Genomic DNA, 16,381 nt, shown 5'->3' on the forward strand with positions numbered 1-16,381 from the left:
GAGCTCCCAGGTGAGTTTTTCGGCGTCCCAGGTGGGGGTTTTTGGGGGTGGGCGGGGGTTTTTGGGGGGTGGGCGGGGGTTTTTGGGGTGGGGCGGGGTCTCAGGTGGGCGGGGGTCTCAGGTGAGGGTTCCGGGGGGCGCTCACCGAACCCGTCCCGGGATTTTTTGGCGCCCACGAAGCAGAGTCGGGCCGTGGCCAGGTGAGCCCGGAGCTCCTCCCCCTCGGGACACTCCAGGGCGGCCGCCGGAACCACCTGGGGCTGGAACCTCACCTGGACGCGCACCTGCAGCAGCGGGGGGGACCTGGGGGACACACCTGCGGTCACCTGGGGGCACCTGGGGGACACCTGCGGTCACCTGGGGGCACCTGGGAGGGTTTGGGGACACCTGCGGTCACCTGGGGGCACCTGGGGGACACCTGGGAGGGTTTTGGGTCACCTGGGGTCACCTGGGGTCACACCAGGGGTCACACCTGCGGTCACCTGGAGGACACCTGGGGGACACCTGGGAGGGTTTTGGGTCACCTGGAGTCACCTGGGGTCACCTGGGGTCACCTGAGAGGGTTTTTGGGACACCTGGGGTCACACCTGGGGTCACCTGGGAGGGTTTTGGGACACCTGGGGTCACACCTGGGGTCACCTGGGAGGGTTTTGGGACACCTGGGGTCACACCCGGGGTCACACCTGGGGTCACCTGGGGTCACCTGGGGTCACCTGGGAGGGTTTTGGGTCACCTGGGGTCACACCTGGGGTCACCTGGGGTCACCTGGGAGGGTTTTGGGACACCTGGGGTCACACCTGGGGTCACCTGGGGTCACCTGGGAGGGGTTTGAGTTCACCTGGGAGGATTTCGGGGTCACCTGTGCTCACCTGAGCAGCAGCACCTGTCCCAGGTGGGGTTTGGGGGGGGGGGGGCACTCACCTGAGCAGCAGCACCTGTCCCAGGTGGGGTTTGGGGGGCACTCACCTGAGCAGCAGCACCTGTCCCAGGTGGGGTTTGGGGGGCACTCACCTGAGCAGCAGCACCTGTCCGCGCGCCCCCACGGCCAGGTCGGGCAGGTCATCCCCGCTGACGTCACGCCCCCCGCTCAGCGATTGGCCGAAAAGCTCCGGGCGGGACCCGAACCCCGAACCCGGAATGCGCTGGGCAGGTGAGACAGGTGAGATCAGACAGGTGAGATCAGACAGGTGAGATCAGACAGGTGAGATCAGACAGGTGAGACAGGTGAGATCAGACAGGTGAGATCAGACAGGTGAGACAGGTGAGATCAGACAGGTGAGATCAGACAGGTGAGATCAGACAGGTGAGATCAGACAGGTGAGATCAGACAGGTGAGACAGGTGAGATCAGACAGGTGAGATCAGACAGGTGAGACAGGTGAGACCCCCCCAGCCCAGGTGAGCTCTCGCCTGTCCCCAGGTGTGTCCCTGTGACCCCTCCAGGTGTCCCCACCTGTCCCAGGTGCCCCCAGGTGTGTCCCTGACCCCCTCCCCAGGTGTGTCTCACCTGCGCTCCGTCCGCTCGGACGCCTCCAGGTGCGCCCCTGAACAGGTACACGGCGCCACGCCCGTCGTCCTCCAGGGGCGCCCCCACGGCCACCTCGGCCCACCTGTCCCCGTCCAGGTCGCCCAGGTGAGCCAGGCTGGCCCCGAACGCCCCCAGGGGCTGCCCAGGTGAGCCCCGCAGGGACAGGTGACAGCGCAGGTGAGACCTCTGGGGGGACAGGTGAGATCCGACAGGTGAGGTCACGCCGGTGAGATCGGACAGGTGAGATCGGACAGGTGAGACCTCCCAGGTGTGCCCAGGTGTGTCCCTCACCTGTCCCAGGTGTGTCCCAGGCGTGTCCCAACCCCCCCAGGTGTGTCTCACCTGTCCCAGGTGTGTCTCACCTGCCGGAGCTCGCACAGCTCCACTCGGCCGCCGGTGCCGCCCCCGTAGTAGAAGGGCGCCCCCACCAGGAGGCGGAGGAGGGGCTCACCTGGCCGGGGCTCACCTGAGCGCGGGGCCAGGGCCAGCAGGGAGGCCCCGAAATAGGAGCCCACCTGGGGAGAGACAGGTGAGGAGCGGACAGGTGAGGAGCCACAGGTGACCCCACCCTCCCCCGCCCCGGGTGACCCCACCTGGCCCAGGTGTGTCCCCAGGTGTGTCCCCAGGTGTCCCCAGGTGTGTCCAGGTGTCCCCAGGTGTGCCCAGGTGTGCCCAGGTGTGCCCAGGTGTGTCCCCAGGTGTGTCCCCAGGTGTCCCCAGGTGTCCCCAGGTGTGCCCAGGTGTGCCCACGCCCTCACCTGTGTCCCGGTGGCCTCGCCCAGAACCGTCCAGGTGCGTCCAGGCTGCAGCACCAACACCTTGCCCAGGTGAGCGAACCTGGGAGCGCCCAGAGCCAGAGCCCAGGTGGGACCGGCAGGTGAACCTGAGCCACCGAGTAACCTGCCCAGGTGAGACAGGTGAGGTCACACAGGTGAGATCAGACAGGTGAGATTGGACAGGTGAGATTGGACAGGTGAGGTCACACAGGTGAGGTCACACAGGTGAGACGGGACAGGTGAGACGTGGACAGGTGAGATTGGACAGGTGAGATCAGACAGGTGAGGTCACACAGGTGAGATCAGACAGGTGAGGTCACACAGGTGAGACGGGACAGGTGAGACGTGGACAGGTGAGATTGGACAGGTGAGATTGGACAGGTGAGATCAGACAGGTGAGGTCACACAGGTGAGGTCACACAGGTGAGATCAGACAGGTGACGTCACACAGGTGAGGTCACACAGGTGAGGTCACACAGGTGGGGTCACACAGGTGAGACGGGACAGGTGAGGTCACACAGGTGAGGTCACACAGGTGAGATCAGACAGGTGAGGTCACACAGGTGAGGTCACACAGGTGAGACGGGACAGGTGTGAATTTTGGGGGTTTCCAGGTAAATTTCGGGGCTTTCAGGTAAATTTGGCTCCGCCAGGTGTGAACTCACCCAGGTAGGCGTCCCTCATGTCGCCCAGGTGGGACCCGGAGTCGTTGACGAAGGTGGGCGTGGCCGTGGCCCCGCCCCCGTAGACGAACGCCCCGCCCGACCAATCGAAGGCGCCGACGGCCCCGAGGACGGCCCCGCCCTAAACGGGGTCACACAGGGGTCAGGGGTCACACAGGGGTCACTCAGGGGTCAGTGGCCACTCAGTGGTCACTCAGCAGTCAACGGTCACGTGGTCACTCAGTGGTCACTCAGGGGTCAGTGGACACTCGTTGGTCACTCAGGGGTCACTCAGGGGTCGGTGGTCACTCAGCGGTCAGTAGGGATGGTCAGTGGTCAGTGGTCACTGGGTGGTCAGCGGTCACTGGGTGGTCAGTGGTCACTCAGCGGTCAATGGTCACTCGGTGGTCAGTAGGGATGGTCAGTGGTCACTCGTTGGTCAGCGGTCACTCGGTGGTCACTCAGCAGTCAGTGGTCACTCAGCGGTCACTCAGCGGTCACTCAGTGGTCAGTGTTCACTCAGCGGTCAATGGTCACTCGGTGGTCAGTGGTCACTCAGCGGTCACTCAGCGGTCACTCAGCGGTCACTCAGTGGTCAGTGTTCACTCAGCGGTCAATGGTCACTCGGTGGTCAGTGGTCACTCGGCGGTCACTCAGCGGTCACTCAGCGGTCACTCAGTGGTCAGTGTTCACTCAGCGGTCAATGGTCACTCGGTGGTCAGCGGTCACTCAGTGGTCACTCAGCGGTCACTCAGTGGTCACTGTTCACTCAGCGGTCAATGGTCACTCGGTGGTCACTCAGCGGTCACTCAGCGGTCACTCAGCGGTCACTCAGCGGTCACTCACAGCGGTCAGCAGGGCGCTGAACCCCTCCTGCGCCATCTCCAGCTGGAAGGAGCTGCTGTGGGCGGAGCTCGTACCTGGGCACAGGTGAGGGGTCAGAGGTCACCTGGGCTCACCTGGGACACACCTGGGGTCACCCGGGGTCACCTGGGGGTCACCGGGGGTAACCTGTCCCCAGGTGTGTCCAGGTGAGTGACCAGGTGAGTGACCAGGTGAGTGACCAGGTGTCCCCAGGTGTCCCCAGGTGTCCCAGGTGTCCCAGGTGTCCCCAGGTGTCCCCAGGTGTGTGCCCAGGTGTACCCAGGTGTCCCAGGTGTCCCAGGTGTCCCCAGGTGTCCCCAGGTGTCCCCAGGTGTCCCCAGGTGTCCCAGGTGTCCCCAGGTGTGTCCCAGGTGTCCCCAGGTGTCCCCAGGTGTCCCAGGTGTCCCAGGTGTGCCCAGGTGTGCCCAGCTGTCCCCAGGTGTGTCCCAGGTGTGTCCCCAGGTGTCCCAGGTGTCCCAGGTGTGCCCAGGTGTCCCAGGTGTGCCCAGGTGTGTCCCAGGTGTCCCCAGGTGTCCCAGGTGTCCCCAGGTGTGCCCAGGTGTCCCCAGGTGTCCCAGGTGTCCCCAGGTGTCCCCAGGTGTCCCAGGTGTCCCAGGTGTGCCCAGGTGTGCCCAGCTGTCCCCAGGTGTCCCCAGGTGTGCCCAGGTGTCCCCAGGTGTCCCCAGGTGTCCCAGGTGTGCCCAGGTGTGCCCAGGTGTGCCCAGGTACCCTCGATGGCGAAGATCTTCTCGCGCAGCTGGCTCTGGATGTCGGCCAGGGCGTCGAAGTTGTCCACGCGGAACACGTGATCGTGGGCGGGGCCGGAGGCGATGGCCTGGAGCTCACCTGGGCGGACAGGTGGGGCGGGCAGGTGAGGCGGACGGCCGGGGCACCACGGGTGGACAGGTGAGGCGGACAGGTGATGGCGGGCGGGGCTCACCTTGAGCATGAGGACTCTGGAAATCCCGGCCCACCTGAGATGGACAGGTGAGGTGGACAGGTGACCATGGATGGACAGGTGAGGTGGACAGGTGACCATGGATGGACAGGTGAGGTGGACAGGTGAGGTGGACAGGTGAGATGGACAGGTGAGAAGGACAGGTGGACACCAGACATGGATGGACGGACAGGTGGACAGATGGACATCTACCTCAACCAGATGGACACACCCACTGACTGACCACCCTCCGGCCATCCCTCCGGCCACTGCTGACCACCACTGACCACACTGACCACCACTGACCACCACTGACCACCACTGACCACACTGACCACCACTGACCTCCACTGACCACCACTGACTACACTGACCACCACTGACCACACTGACCACCACTGACCACACTGACCACCGCTGACCACACTGACCACCGCTGACCACCACTGACCACACTGACCACACTGACCACCGCTGACCACACTGACCACACTGACCACCGCTGACCACACTGACCACCACTGACCTCCACTGACCACCACTGACTACACTGACCACCACTGACCACACTGACCACCACTGACCTCCACTGACCACCACTGACTACACTGACCACCACTGACCACACTGACCACCACTGACCACACTGACCACCGCTGACCACACTGACCACCGCTGACCACCACTGACCACACTGACCACCACTGACCACCGCTGACCACACTGACCACACTGACCACCGCTGACCTCCACTGACCACCACTGACCACCACTGACCACACTGACCACACTGATCACCACTGACCACCGCTGACCACCGCTGACCACACTGACCACACTGACCACCGCTGACCACCGCTGACCACACTGACCACACTGACCACCACTGACCACCACTGACCACACTGACCACCACTGACCACCACTGACCACCACTGACCACACTGACCACACTGACCACACTGACCACACTGACCACACTGACCACCGCTGACCTCCACTGACCACCACTGACCACCACTGACCACACTGACCACCGCTGACCACCGCTGACCACAGCTCACCCAGCTGACCACTGGTCACCTCAACGGCGTGACGAGTGACCGCCGTGCCGGATGACGTCCGAGCGCTCCCTGCCCTCCCTGGTGTCCACCCGTCCACCCCTCCGGCCACGGCCGACCCGCACTGACCCCGATGGCGTAGCGAGTGACCGCCATGCGCTCGGCCAGCGGGATGACGTCCGAGTACTCCAGCGTGTCGCCGTACTTCTCGCCGTCCGTCACCACGATCAGGATCCGCCGGGCGGCCGGCCGGGCCCCGCGGCCGGACACGAACATCTCCTCCCTGCGGGGTCAGAGGTCAGCGGTCGCTGGGGGAGTGGTCAGTGGGGTTGGGGAGTGGTCAGTGGGGTTGAGGAGTGGTCAGTGGAGTTGGGGAGTGGTCAGTGGGGTTGGGGAGTGGTCAGTGGGGTTGGGGAGTGGTCAGTGGGGTTGGGGAGTGGTCAGTGGTCAGTGGGGTTGGGGGAGTGGTCAGTGGGGTTGGGGAGTGGTCAGTGGGGTTGGGGAGTGGTCAGTGGGATCAAGGGAGTGGTCAGTGGGGTTGGGGAGTGGTCAGTGGGGTTGGGGAGTGGTCAGTGGGGTTGGGGAGTGGTCAGTGGGATCAAGGGAGTGGTCAGTGGGGTTGGGGAGTGGTCAGTGGGGTTGGGGGAGTGGTCAGTGGGGTTGGGGAGTGGTCAGTGGGGTTGGGGAGTGGTCAGTGGGGTTGGGGGAGTGGTCAGTGGGGTTGGGGGAGTGGTCAGTGGGGTTGGGGAGTGGTCAGTGGGGTTGGGGAGTGGTCAGTGGGGTTGAGGAGTGGTCAGTGGGGTTGGGGAGTGGTCAGTGGGGTTGGGGGAGTGGTCAGTGGGGTTGAGGAGTGGTCAGTGGGGTTGAGGAGTGGTCAGTGGGGTTGGGGGAGTGGTCAGTGGTCAGTGGGGTTGGGGAGTGGTCAGTGGGGTTGGGGGAGCGGTCAGTGGGGTTGGGGAGTGGTCAGTGGAGTTGGGGAGTGGTCAGTGGGGTTGGGGAGTGGTCAGTGGGGTTGGGGAGTGGTCAGTGGGGTTGAGGAGTGGTCAGTGGGGTTGGGGGAGTGGTCAGTGGAGTTGGGGAGTGGTCAGTGGGGTGGGGGAGTGGTCAGTGGGGTTGGGGGAGTGGTCAGTGGGGTTGGGGAGTGGTCAGTGGGATCAAGGGAGTGGTCAGTGGGGTTGGGGTAGTGGTCAGTGGGGTTGGGGGAGTGGTCAGTGGGGTTGGGGAGTGGTCAGTGGGGTTGGGGGAGTGGTCAGTGGGGTTGAGGAGTGGTCAGTGGGGTTGGGGAGTGGTCAGTGGGGTTGGGGGAGTGGTCAGTGGGGTTGAGGAGTGGTCAGTGGGATCAAGGGAGTGGTCAGTGGGGTTGGAGGAGTGGTCAGTGGAGTTGGGGAGTGGTCAGTGGGGTTGGGGGAGTGGTCAGTGGGGTTGAGGAGTGGTCAGTGGGGTTGGACGCAGCTGGAGGAGTGGTCAGCAGTCAGGGGTCAGTGTCAGGGGTCAGCAGTCAGGGGTCAGTGTCAGGGGTCAGTGGTCAGCAGTCAGGGGTCAGCAGTCAGTGGTCAGCAGCAGCAGTCAGTGGTCAGTGGTCAGTGTCAGTGGTCAGCAGCAGCAGTCAGTGGTCAGTGGTCAGTGTCAGGGGTCAGCAGTCAGCAGTCAGTGGTCAGCAGCAGCGGTCAGTGGTCAGTGGTCAGTGTCAGGGGTCAGTGGTCAGCAGTCAGCAGTCAGGGGTGAGCGGTCAGCGGTCAGCGGTCAGCGGTCACTCACAGGACAGTTTTGATGGCCGTGGCGGTGTGGGTGGTCCCTCGGAACTGCCGGACGTCCCTCAGCAGAAGCTCCGGCCACGGAGAGTTCCGGAAGGTCTTGAAGTCGAAGTGGATCTTGACGGTGCTCGAGAACTGGGTCAGCGAGAACTGGACACGCGGACACCGAGTGACCACTGGGGCGGTCAGTCCGATGACCAACGGCCATCGGTGGCCAACGGTCAAGGGAGATGAATGACCCGAGATGACCAATGGCCATTGGGTGGTCAATGGAGATGACCATCCCAGATGACCCCTGACCGCCGGGTGGTCAATGGAGATGAACGACCCAAGATGACCAATGGCCATTGGGTGGCCAATGGAGATGACCATCCCAGATGACCACTGACCGTCGGGTGGTCAATGGAGATGACCATCCCAGATGACCACTGACCGTCAGGTGGTCAATGGAGATGACCATCCCAGATGACCACTGACCGTCAGGTGGTCAATGGAGATGACCATCCCAGATGACCCCTGACCACCAGGTGGCCAATGGAGATGAACGACCCAAGATGACCAATGGCCATTGGGTGGCCAATGGAGATGACCATCCCAGATGACCACTGACCGTCAGGTGGCCAATGGAGATGACCATCCCAGATGACCCCTGACCACCAGGTGGCCAATGGAGATGAACGACCCAAGATGACCAATGGCCATTGGGTGGCCAATGGAGATGACCATCCCAGATGACCACTGACCGTCAGGTGGCCAATGGAGATGACCATCCCAGATGACCCCTGACCGCCGGGTGGCCAATGGAGATGACCATCCCAGATGACCCCTGACCGCCGGGTGGTCACCACCCCGGTGGCCAGGCGGGCGTTACCTGCGCGTCGTCGTCGCGGAATCGCCGCATGACCTCCACGATGAACCTCTTCATGGTCTCGAAGTCGTTGTGGGAGATGCTGCCCGAGCCGTCCATCAGGAACGCGATGTCCATTGAGGTCTTCGGACACTCTGCGGACACAGAGTGACCGCAGCGATGAGTGACCGCAGCCCCAAGGCCGGACAGGAGGTCCGCGAGATGATCGATGACCATTGGGGGGTCAAGGGTCAAGGTCAACGGGGATGGCCCACCCAAGATGACCAATGGTCGTTGGTGGTCAAGGGTCAGGGTCCATGCCGATGAATGACCCAAGATGACCATTGGGTGGTCAAGGGTCAATGGTCAGTGGCAATGAATGACCCAAGGTGACCGATGACCATTGGGTGGTCACCACCCAACGTCCATGGATGACCAATGACCATTGGGTGGTCACCACCCAAGATGACCAAGGACCATGGGGTGGTCACCACTCAACATCCGTCGAGATGACCAACCCAAGATGACCGATGACCACTGAGTGACCACCACCCGAGGTCCATGGATGACCAATGACCACTGGGTGGACGATGGAGATGAATGATCCAAGATGACCATTGGGTGACCAATGGTCAATGGAGATGACCCACCCAAGATGAGCAATGACCATTGGGTGGTCAACACTCAATGACCATGGAGATGAATGACCCAAGGTGACCGATGACCATTGAGTGGTCAATGGAGATGAATGACCCAAGGTGACCGATGACCATTGAGTGGTCAATGGAGATGAATGACCCAAAGTGACCGATGACCATTGAGTGGTCAATGGAGATGAATGACCCAAAGTGACCGATGACCATTGAGTGGTCAATGGAGATGAATGACCCAAGGTGACCGATGACCATTGAGTGGTCAATGGAGATGAATGACCCAAGGCGACCGATGGCCACTGAGTGACCACCACCCCAGCGGTCACCGCGGCTGACCGCTGACCGCGCCGTACCCGGGAACGTTTCCGGAATGTTCCGGACGCGCTGCAGGGCGGAGTCCAGGTGGACGCAGAACCCGTTCAGGTGGACGTTGACCCCGCAGGTCTGGGGCGAGGTGGGGCCGCACACCTGGACGGGGGCAGGAGACAAATTTTGGGGCAAAAAAAAGAGATTTTGGACAAAATTCACCCCCCCAAAAAAAAAAAAATTGGGGGGTTTCGTCTTTTTGGCGTTGCGGCGAAAAAAACCCAAATTTTGGGGTGTAACGACCAGAAAAACCCAAATTTGGGGTTTCGGGTCCTGATTTTGGGGTGAAACCTTCTAAAAAATCCGTGTTTTGGGTTCCCATCCCCAGGTTTTGGGGCGAGATCGCCTGAAAACCCAAATTTTGGCGTTCAAACCCAAATTTTGGGGTGAAACCTCCCGAAATCACCCCCCCAAAAAATTCCAAATTTTGGGGTTCGAACCCCCAAATTTCAGGTTGAAACCCCCCTAAACCACCCACCAAAAAAACCCCCAAAATTTCTTCTCCCAACCCCAAAAATCCCCCCAAATCCCCCAAAATCTCCCCAAAATCTCCCCAAATCCCCCAAAATCTTTCAAAATCTCCCAAAATCCCCCCAAATCCCCCAAAATCTCCCCAAAATCTCCCCCAAATCCCCCAAAATCTCCCCAAAATCTCCCCAAATCCCCCAAAATCCCCCAAAATCTCCCCCAAAAATTCCGGTGTTTCTCACCAGCGCCGCGTCGTCTCCGGCCGCCAACGCCAACCCCAGCGAGGAATTGACGGCTCCGGGTGGCCCTGGGGACCGTTTTTTTGGGGTGAAATCCGGGGATTTGGGGAAAATCCGGGGGAAAATCCGGGAATTTTCGGGGATTTGGGGGGATTTTGGGGGATTTTGGGGGATTTTGGGGGATTTTGGGGTCTCACCGGTGACGGGGAGTTTCTGGCAGTTTCTGGAGCGGAAGCGGCAGTGATAAACGGCGCCGGAGTCGTCGGGGCCGGAGCGTTCCTGGGGGGCTCCCACCAGGATCCTGCGGGATTTGGGGGAAGATTCCGGGATTTGGGGAAAACTGGGGGAAGTTGGGGGAATTTTGAGGGAATGGGGGGAAATTTGGGGGATTTTGGGGGAATTTTGGGAGATTTTGGGGGAATTTTGAGGGAATTTGGGGGAATTTTGGGGGAATTTTGAAGGGAATTTGGGGGAATTTTGGGGGAATTTGGGGGAATTTTGGGGGAATTTTGAGGGATTTTTGGGGGGGGAAAATATGGGAAAAACTGGTGGAACAAAAAGGAGAAAATTCGGGGGAGTTTGGGGAAAATTTGGGAAAATTTGGGGAAAATTGGGGAATTTTTTTTTTGAAATTTGGGGGAATTTTGATGGATTTCTTTGGGGAAATATGGGAAAAACTGGTGGGGAAAAAAAAGTAGAAAATTCGGGGGAGTTTGGGGAAGATTTGGGGGAAAATTGGGGAATTTGGGGGGATTTTTAAGGGATTTTTAAGGAAATTCGGGGAATTTTGAGAGAATTTGGGGGAAAAAATGGGGGAAATTTGGGGAAATTTGGGGAAATGTTGGAAAATTCGGGGCGAATTTGGGGAGAAAAAAACGGGAAAGTTTTGGAAAAAGCGGGGGAAAAAAATTGGGGAAAATTTGGGGGGGAAAAAAAAGAAAATTCGGGGGGAATTTGGGAACAAATGTGGGAAAAAAAAAACGGAAAACAGCGGAAAATTTGGGGGAACTGGGAACAAACGGGGGAAGAAAAATTGGGGAAAAAAATTTGGGAAAGTATTGGAAAAAATGGTGGAAAAAATGGCAAAAAAACCCCCAAAACCCGGGAAAAATCATGAAAAATTTGGGAAAAATCGGGGAAATTTTGGGGAAATTTTGGGGAAATTTTGGGGAAATTTTGGGGCAATTTGGGGAAGTTTACCATCCGTCGTCGCTGGTGCCGAACTGGGCCACGGTGGCGCCGAAGCCGCCGGCGGCGTCGCCGCGGAAAACCGTCGGCGTCTCCAGGTCCAGCCCCCGGCACAGCAGGGCTGGGGGGGCACAAAAAAAAAAACCCAAAAAACCCAAAATTTGGGGCGGGGACACGCCCAGAGGTCACCTGGGAGGGGCCGGGGGGGCCCCAAGGTCCAGGTGTGTCCACACCTGTCCAGGTGTCCACCCCACCCCAATGTCCACCCCAACCCCGATGTCCAGAGGGGTCACCGATGTCCAGTTGTCCACCTCAATGTCCGGAGGAGTCCCGCAATGTCCAGCTGTGCCCTCACCTGCCCAGGTGTCCCCAAACTCAATGTCCAGCTGTCCACCCATATGTCCAGGTGTGTCCACACCTGTCCAGGTGTCCCCAGTCCCAACGTCCAGGGGGGTCCCCAGTGTCCAGGTGTCCACCCCAAACTCAATGTCCATCCCAATCCCAGTGACCAGGTGTCCACTCCAATGTCCAGGTGTGTCCACACCTGTCCAGGTGTCCACCCCAAGGTCCAGTTTTCCACCTCAATGTCCAGGTGTCCCCAGTCCCAACATCCAGGTGTCCACCTCAATGTCCAGCTGTCCACCCCAATGTCCAGGTGTCCACCCCAACGTCCAGTTGTCCACCCCAATGTCCAGGTGTCCACCCCAATGTCCAGCTGTCCACCCCAATGTCCAGCTGTGCCCTCACCTGTCCAGGTGTCCCCAATCCCAACGTCCAGGTGTCCACCCCAATGTCCAGGTGTGTCCCCACCTGTCCAGGTGTCCACCCCAATGTCCAGCTGTCCACCCCAATGTCCAGGTGTGTCCCCACCCGCCCAGGTGTCCCCAATCCCAACGTCCAGTTGTCCACCCCAATGTCCAGCTGTCCACCCCAATGTCCTGGTGTCCCCAATCCCAACGTCCAGTTGTCCACCCCAATGTCCAGCTGTCCACCCCAATGTCCAGGTGTCCCCAATCCCAACGTCCAGGTGTCCACCCCAATGTCCAGGTGTGTCCCCACCTGCCCAGGTGTCCCCAATCCCAACGTCCAGGTGTCCACCCCAATGTCCAGGTGTCCACCCCAATGTCCAGCTGTGCCCTCACCTGTCCAGGTGTCCCCAATCCCAACGTCCAGGTGTCCACCCCAATGTCCAGGTGTCCACCCCAATGTCCAGCTGTGCCCTCACCCGCCCAGGTGTCCCCAATCCCAATGTCCAGGTGTCCACCCCAATGTCCAGGTGTGTCCCCACCTGCCCAGGTGTCCCCAGTCCCAACGTCCAGGTGTCCACCCCAATGTCCAGCTGTCCACCCCAATGTCCAGGTGTCCACCTCAATGTCCAGGTGTCCACCCCAATGTCCAGCTGTCCACCCCAATGTCCAGGTGTCCCCAATCCCAACGTCCAGGTGTCCACCCCAATGTCCAGTTGTCCACCCCAATGTCCAGGTGTGTCCCCACCTGTCCAGGTGTCCCCAATCCCAACGTCCAGGTGTCCCCCCCGCCCCAATGTCCCCCCCAACCCCACGTCCATCCCAAGCCCGACGTCCGGCCGTGCCCCCGCAGGTCCGGGTGTGTCCCCGCCAGGTGTGTCCCCCAGGCCCCGCCCCTCCTGTCCCCACCTGTCCCCAGCAGCGCCAGCAGCTTTCCCGGCTCCATTTTCGCCTCTTTCGGCCCCAAAATAAAAATGGAGAAGTTTGGGGGGGGAGGGTGGGGAGGGGCAGGAAGCGGTGGGTGGGGGAGGGGTGAGAAAGAAATGTCTGTGGGTCGAAACGGCGCGGAAAAAGGGGGCGGGGCCGTCAAAAAGGGGGCGGGGCCGCCGAACGGTGGCGGGGGAAAGGGGAAGTTGCGGCGATGACGTCATAGGCGGGGGAAGGAGGAAGGCGCCGCTTCCGGTGGGGGGATGGGCGGAGGGGTGGGGGAGGGGCGGGGTTGGTTCTGTGTTTCTGTCCGTCTGTCTGTCCGTGCCGGGCGCGCGGGCGGTCGCCGCGTCCGTCCGTCCGTCCGTTCCGTGTCCGTCTGTCCATCCATCCGTCCCAACTGTCCATGTGTCCATCCGTCCGTCCGTCCCCTGTGTCCATCCGTCCGTCCATCCCAACTGTCCGTGTGTCCATTGTGTCCATCTGTCCGTCCCAAGCGTCCATCTGTCCATCTGTCCATCCGTCCATCCATTCCCTCCGTCCATCTGTCCAGCCCCACCAGTCTGTCCGTCCGTCCGTCCATCCCAAGCGTCCGTCCGTCCACCTGTCCGTCCGTTCCCTGTGTCCATCTGTCCCTTGTGTCCGTCCGTCCATCCGTCCACCCCAACCGTCCGTCTGTCCGTTGCGTCCGCCTGTCCCAAGTGTCCAGCCGTTCCCTCCCGTGTCCGTCCGTCCGTCCCTCTGTCCAATCCCGTGTCCATCCCTCTGTCCAATCCCGTGTCCGTCCATCCCTCTGTCCAATCCCGTGTCCGTCCCTCTGTCCAATCCTGTGTCCGTCCGTCCGTCCCTCTGTCCAATCCCGTGTCCATCCCTCTGTCCAATCCCGTGTCCATCCCTCTGTCCAATCCCGTGTCCATCCCTCTGTCCAATCCTGTGTCCGTCCGTCCATCCCTCTGTCCAATCCCGTGTCCGTCCCTCTGTCCAATCCCGTGTCCGTCCCTCTGTCCAATCCCGTGTCCATCCCTCTGTCCAATCCCGTGTCCATCCGTCCATCCCTCTGTCCAATCCCGTGTCCGTCCCTCTGTCCAATCCCGTGTCCATCCCTCTGTCCAATCCCGTGTCCATCCGTCCATCCCTCTGTCCAATCCCGTGTCCATCCCTCTGTCCAATCCCGTGTCCGTCCCTCTGTCCAATCCCGTGTCCATCCGTCCATCTCTCTGTCCAATCCCGTGTCCGTCCCTCTGTCCAATCCCGTGTCCATCCCTCTGTCCAATCCCGTGTCCATCCCTCTGTCCAGTCCCGTGTCCGTCCCTCTGTCCAGTCCCGTGTCCGTCCATCCCTCTGTCCAATCCCGTGTCCGTCCCTCTGTCCAATCCCGTGTCCGTCCGTCCGTCCCTCTGTCCAATCCCGTGTCCATCCCTCTGTCCAATCCCGTGTCCGTCCGTCCGTCCCTCTGTCCAATCCCGTGTCCGTCCATCCCTCTGTCCAATCCCGTGTCCGTCCCTCTGTCCAGTCCCGTGTCCGTCCATCCCTCTGTCCAATCCCGTGTCCGTCCGTCCATCCCTCTGTCCAATCCCGTGTCCGTCCATCCCTCTGTCCAATCCCGTGTCCGTCCCTCTGTCCAATCCCGTGTCCGTCCGTCCGTCCCTCTGTCCAATCCCGTGTCCGTCCATCCCTCTGTCCAATCCCGTGTCCGTCCCTCTGTCCAGTCCCGTGTCCGTCCATCCCTCTGTCCAATCCCGTGTCCGTCCGTCCATCCCTCTGTCCAATCCCGTGTCCGTCCATCCCTCTGTCCAATCCCGTGTCCGTCCCTCTGTCCAATCCCGTGTCCGTCCGTCCATCCCTCTGTCCAATCCCGTGTCCGTCCGTCCATCCCTCTGTCCAATCCCGTGTCCGTCCATCCCTCTGTCCAATCCCGTGTCCGTCCCTCTGTCCAATCCCGTGTCCGTCCGTCCATCCCTCTGTCCAATCCCGTGTCCGTCCATCCCTCTGTCCAATCCCGTGTCCGTCCCTCTGTCCAATCCCGTGTCCGTCCGTCCGTCCCTCTGTCCAATCCCGTGTCCGTCCATCCCTCTGTCCAATCCCGTGTCCGTCCCTCTGTCCAATCCCGTGTCCGTCCGTCCGTCCCTCTGTCCAATCCCGTGTCCATCCCTCTGTCCAATCCCGTGTCCGTCCGTCCGTCCCTCTGTCCAATCCCGTGTCCGTCCATCCCTCTGTCCAATCCCGTGTCCATCCCTCTGTCCAATCCCGTGTCCATCCCTCTGTCCAATCCCGTGTCCATCCCTCTGTCCAATCCCGTGTCCGTCCCTCTGTCCAATCCCGTGTCCGTCCATCCCTCTGTCCAATCCCGTGTCCGTCCGTCCGTCCCTCTGTCCAATCCCGTGTCCGTCCATCCCTCTGTCCAATCCCGTGTCCGTCCGTCCGTCCCTCTGTCCAATCCCGTGTCCGTCCATCCCTCTGTCCAATCCCGTGTCCGTCCGTCCCTCCCTCTGTCCAATCCCGTGTCCATCCCTCTGTCCAATCCCGTGTCCGTCCGTCCGTCCCTCTGTCCAATCCCGTGTCCATCCCTCTGTCCAATCCCGTGTCCGTCCGTCCGTCCCTCTGTCCCCACACCTGATCCAGGTGTGCTGGGACCCCACCTGTCCCTTCCCCCGGCCCAAAGGGGGCGTGTCTATGTCTATGCAAATAAGCCTCATTACATCACTGTCTCTTGCTGGCCGGCCCCGCCCCCGCCGGCCTTTAATGCGCAAAGGGGCGTGGCTATGCAAACAAGGCAATGACATCACCCTTAGGTAGCCTTAAATGGGAGAAAGAGGCGTGGCTATGCAAAACAGCCCCGTGCAGCTTTAGGAGGTGGGCGTGGCTATGCAAATAGGCCCCCTAATACCGCAGTGAGGGGGGGTGGCTATGCAAAACAGCCCAAATACAGCTCAATTAAAGGGGCGTGGCTATGCAAATCAGCCCCATAGCACCTAACTGAGGGACGTGGCAATGCAGTCCAAATGCCGCGTTAAGGGGGCGTGGCTATGCAAAACACCCCAATTCCGCCTTGATGAGGGGCGTGGCTATGCAAAACATCTCAACACAGCCTTATTTATTGGGCGTGGCTATGTAAATCACCCTCATAGCACCTCACCGAGGGGCGTGGCTACGCAAAGCAGCCCAAATGCCGCGTTATTTATTGGGCGTGGCTATGCAAAGCAGCCCCCTAGCACCTCACCGAGGGGCGTGGCTATGCAAATCAGCCCGATCCCTCCGCACTGAGGGGGCGTGGCTATGCAAACCACCCCTTTCCCCGCCCTCCCCCCCCCGCGGCGGCGGCGCCGCCACCCGGAACCGGAAGTGACGGCCAGGGGGGAAGCGGAA

At 61.0% G+C, this 16,381-nt stretch overlaps 1 protein-coding gene across 1 annotated transcript; it reads right to left on the reverse strand.

Annotated features, from left to right (window-relative positions):
• Positions 1-231: 231 nt before the first annotated feature.
• On the reverse strand, positions 232-13,078 carry LOC136284636 (integrin alpha-D-like). Its single transcript, XM_066174991.1, has 17 exons — positions 12,998-13,078; positions 11,355-11,463; positions 10,352-10,455; positions 10,158-10,222; positions 9,435-9,549; positions 8,453-8,583; positions 7,586-7,731; positions 5,957-6,110; positions 4,770-4,803; positions 4,555-4,675; positions 3,812-3,881; positions 2,969-3,107; positions 2,286-2,427; positions 1,890-2,042; positions 1,507-1,713; positions 1,012-1,142; positions 232-303 (listed from the first exon to the last, which is right to left on the reverse strand). Exons 1-16 carry the CDS (start codon positions 13,032-13,034, stop codon positions 1,088-1,090), a joined length of 1,782 nt encoding a protein of 593 aa, XP_066031088.1. The 5' UTR covers positions 13,035-13,078; the 3' UTR covers positions 232-303; positions 1,012-1,087.
• Positions 13,079-16,381: the final 3,303 nt, after the last annotated feature.

Source organism: Chamaea fasciata, unplaced genomic scaffold (genome assembly GCF_029207755.1).
Source record: "Chamaea fasciata isolate MVZ Bird 193981 ecotype frontalis unplaced genomic scaffold, bChaFas1.0.hap1 SCAF_1210, whole genome shotgun sequence".
Lineage (NCBI taxonomy): Eukaryota > Metazoa > Chordata > Aves > Passeriformes > Sylviidae > Chamaea > Chamaea fasciata.

What these genes read in the sequence shown, in the direction of transcription:
- LOC136284636 (XM_066174991.1), bottom strand. Translation starts at nt 13,034, where the DNA reads ATGGAGCCGGGAAAGCTGCTGGCGCTGCTGGGGACAG. An exon ending in CATGAGGGACGCCTACCTGG is followed by an intron (nt 2,428 to 2,968) that starts GTGAGTTCACAC and finishes TCACCTGGGCAG; the next exon opens with GTTACTCGGTGGCTCAGGTT. An exon ending in AGCTGTGCGAGCTCCGGCAG is followed by an intron (nt 1,714 to 1,889) that starts GTGAGACACACC and finishes CTGTCCCCCCAG; the next exon opens with AGGTCTCACCTGCGCTGTCA.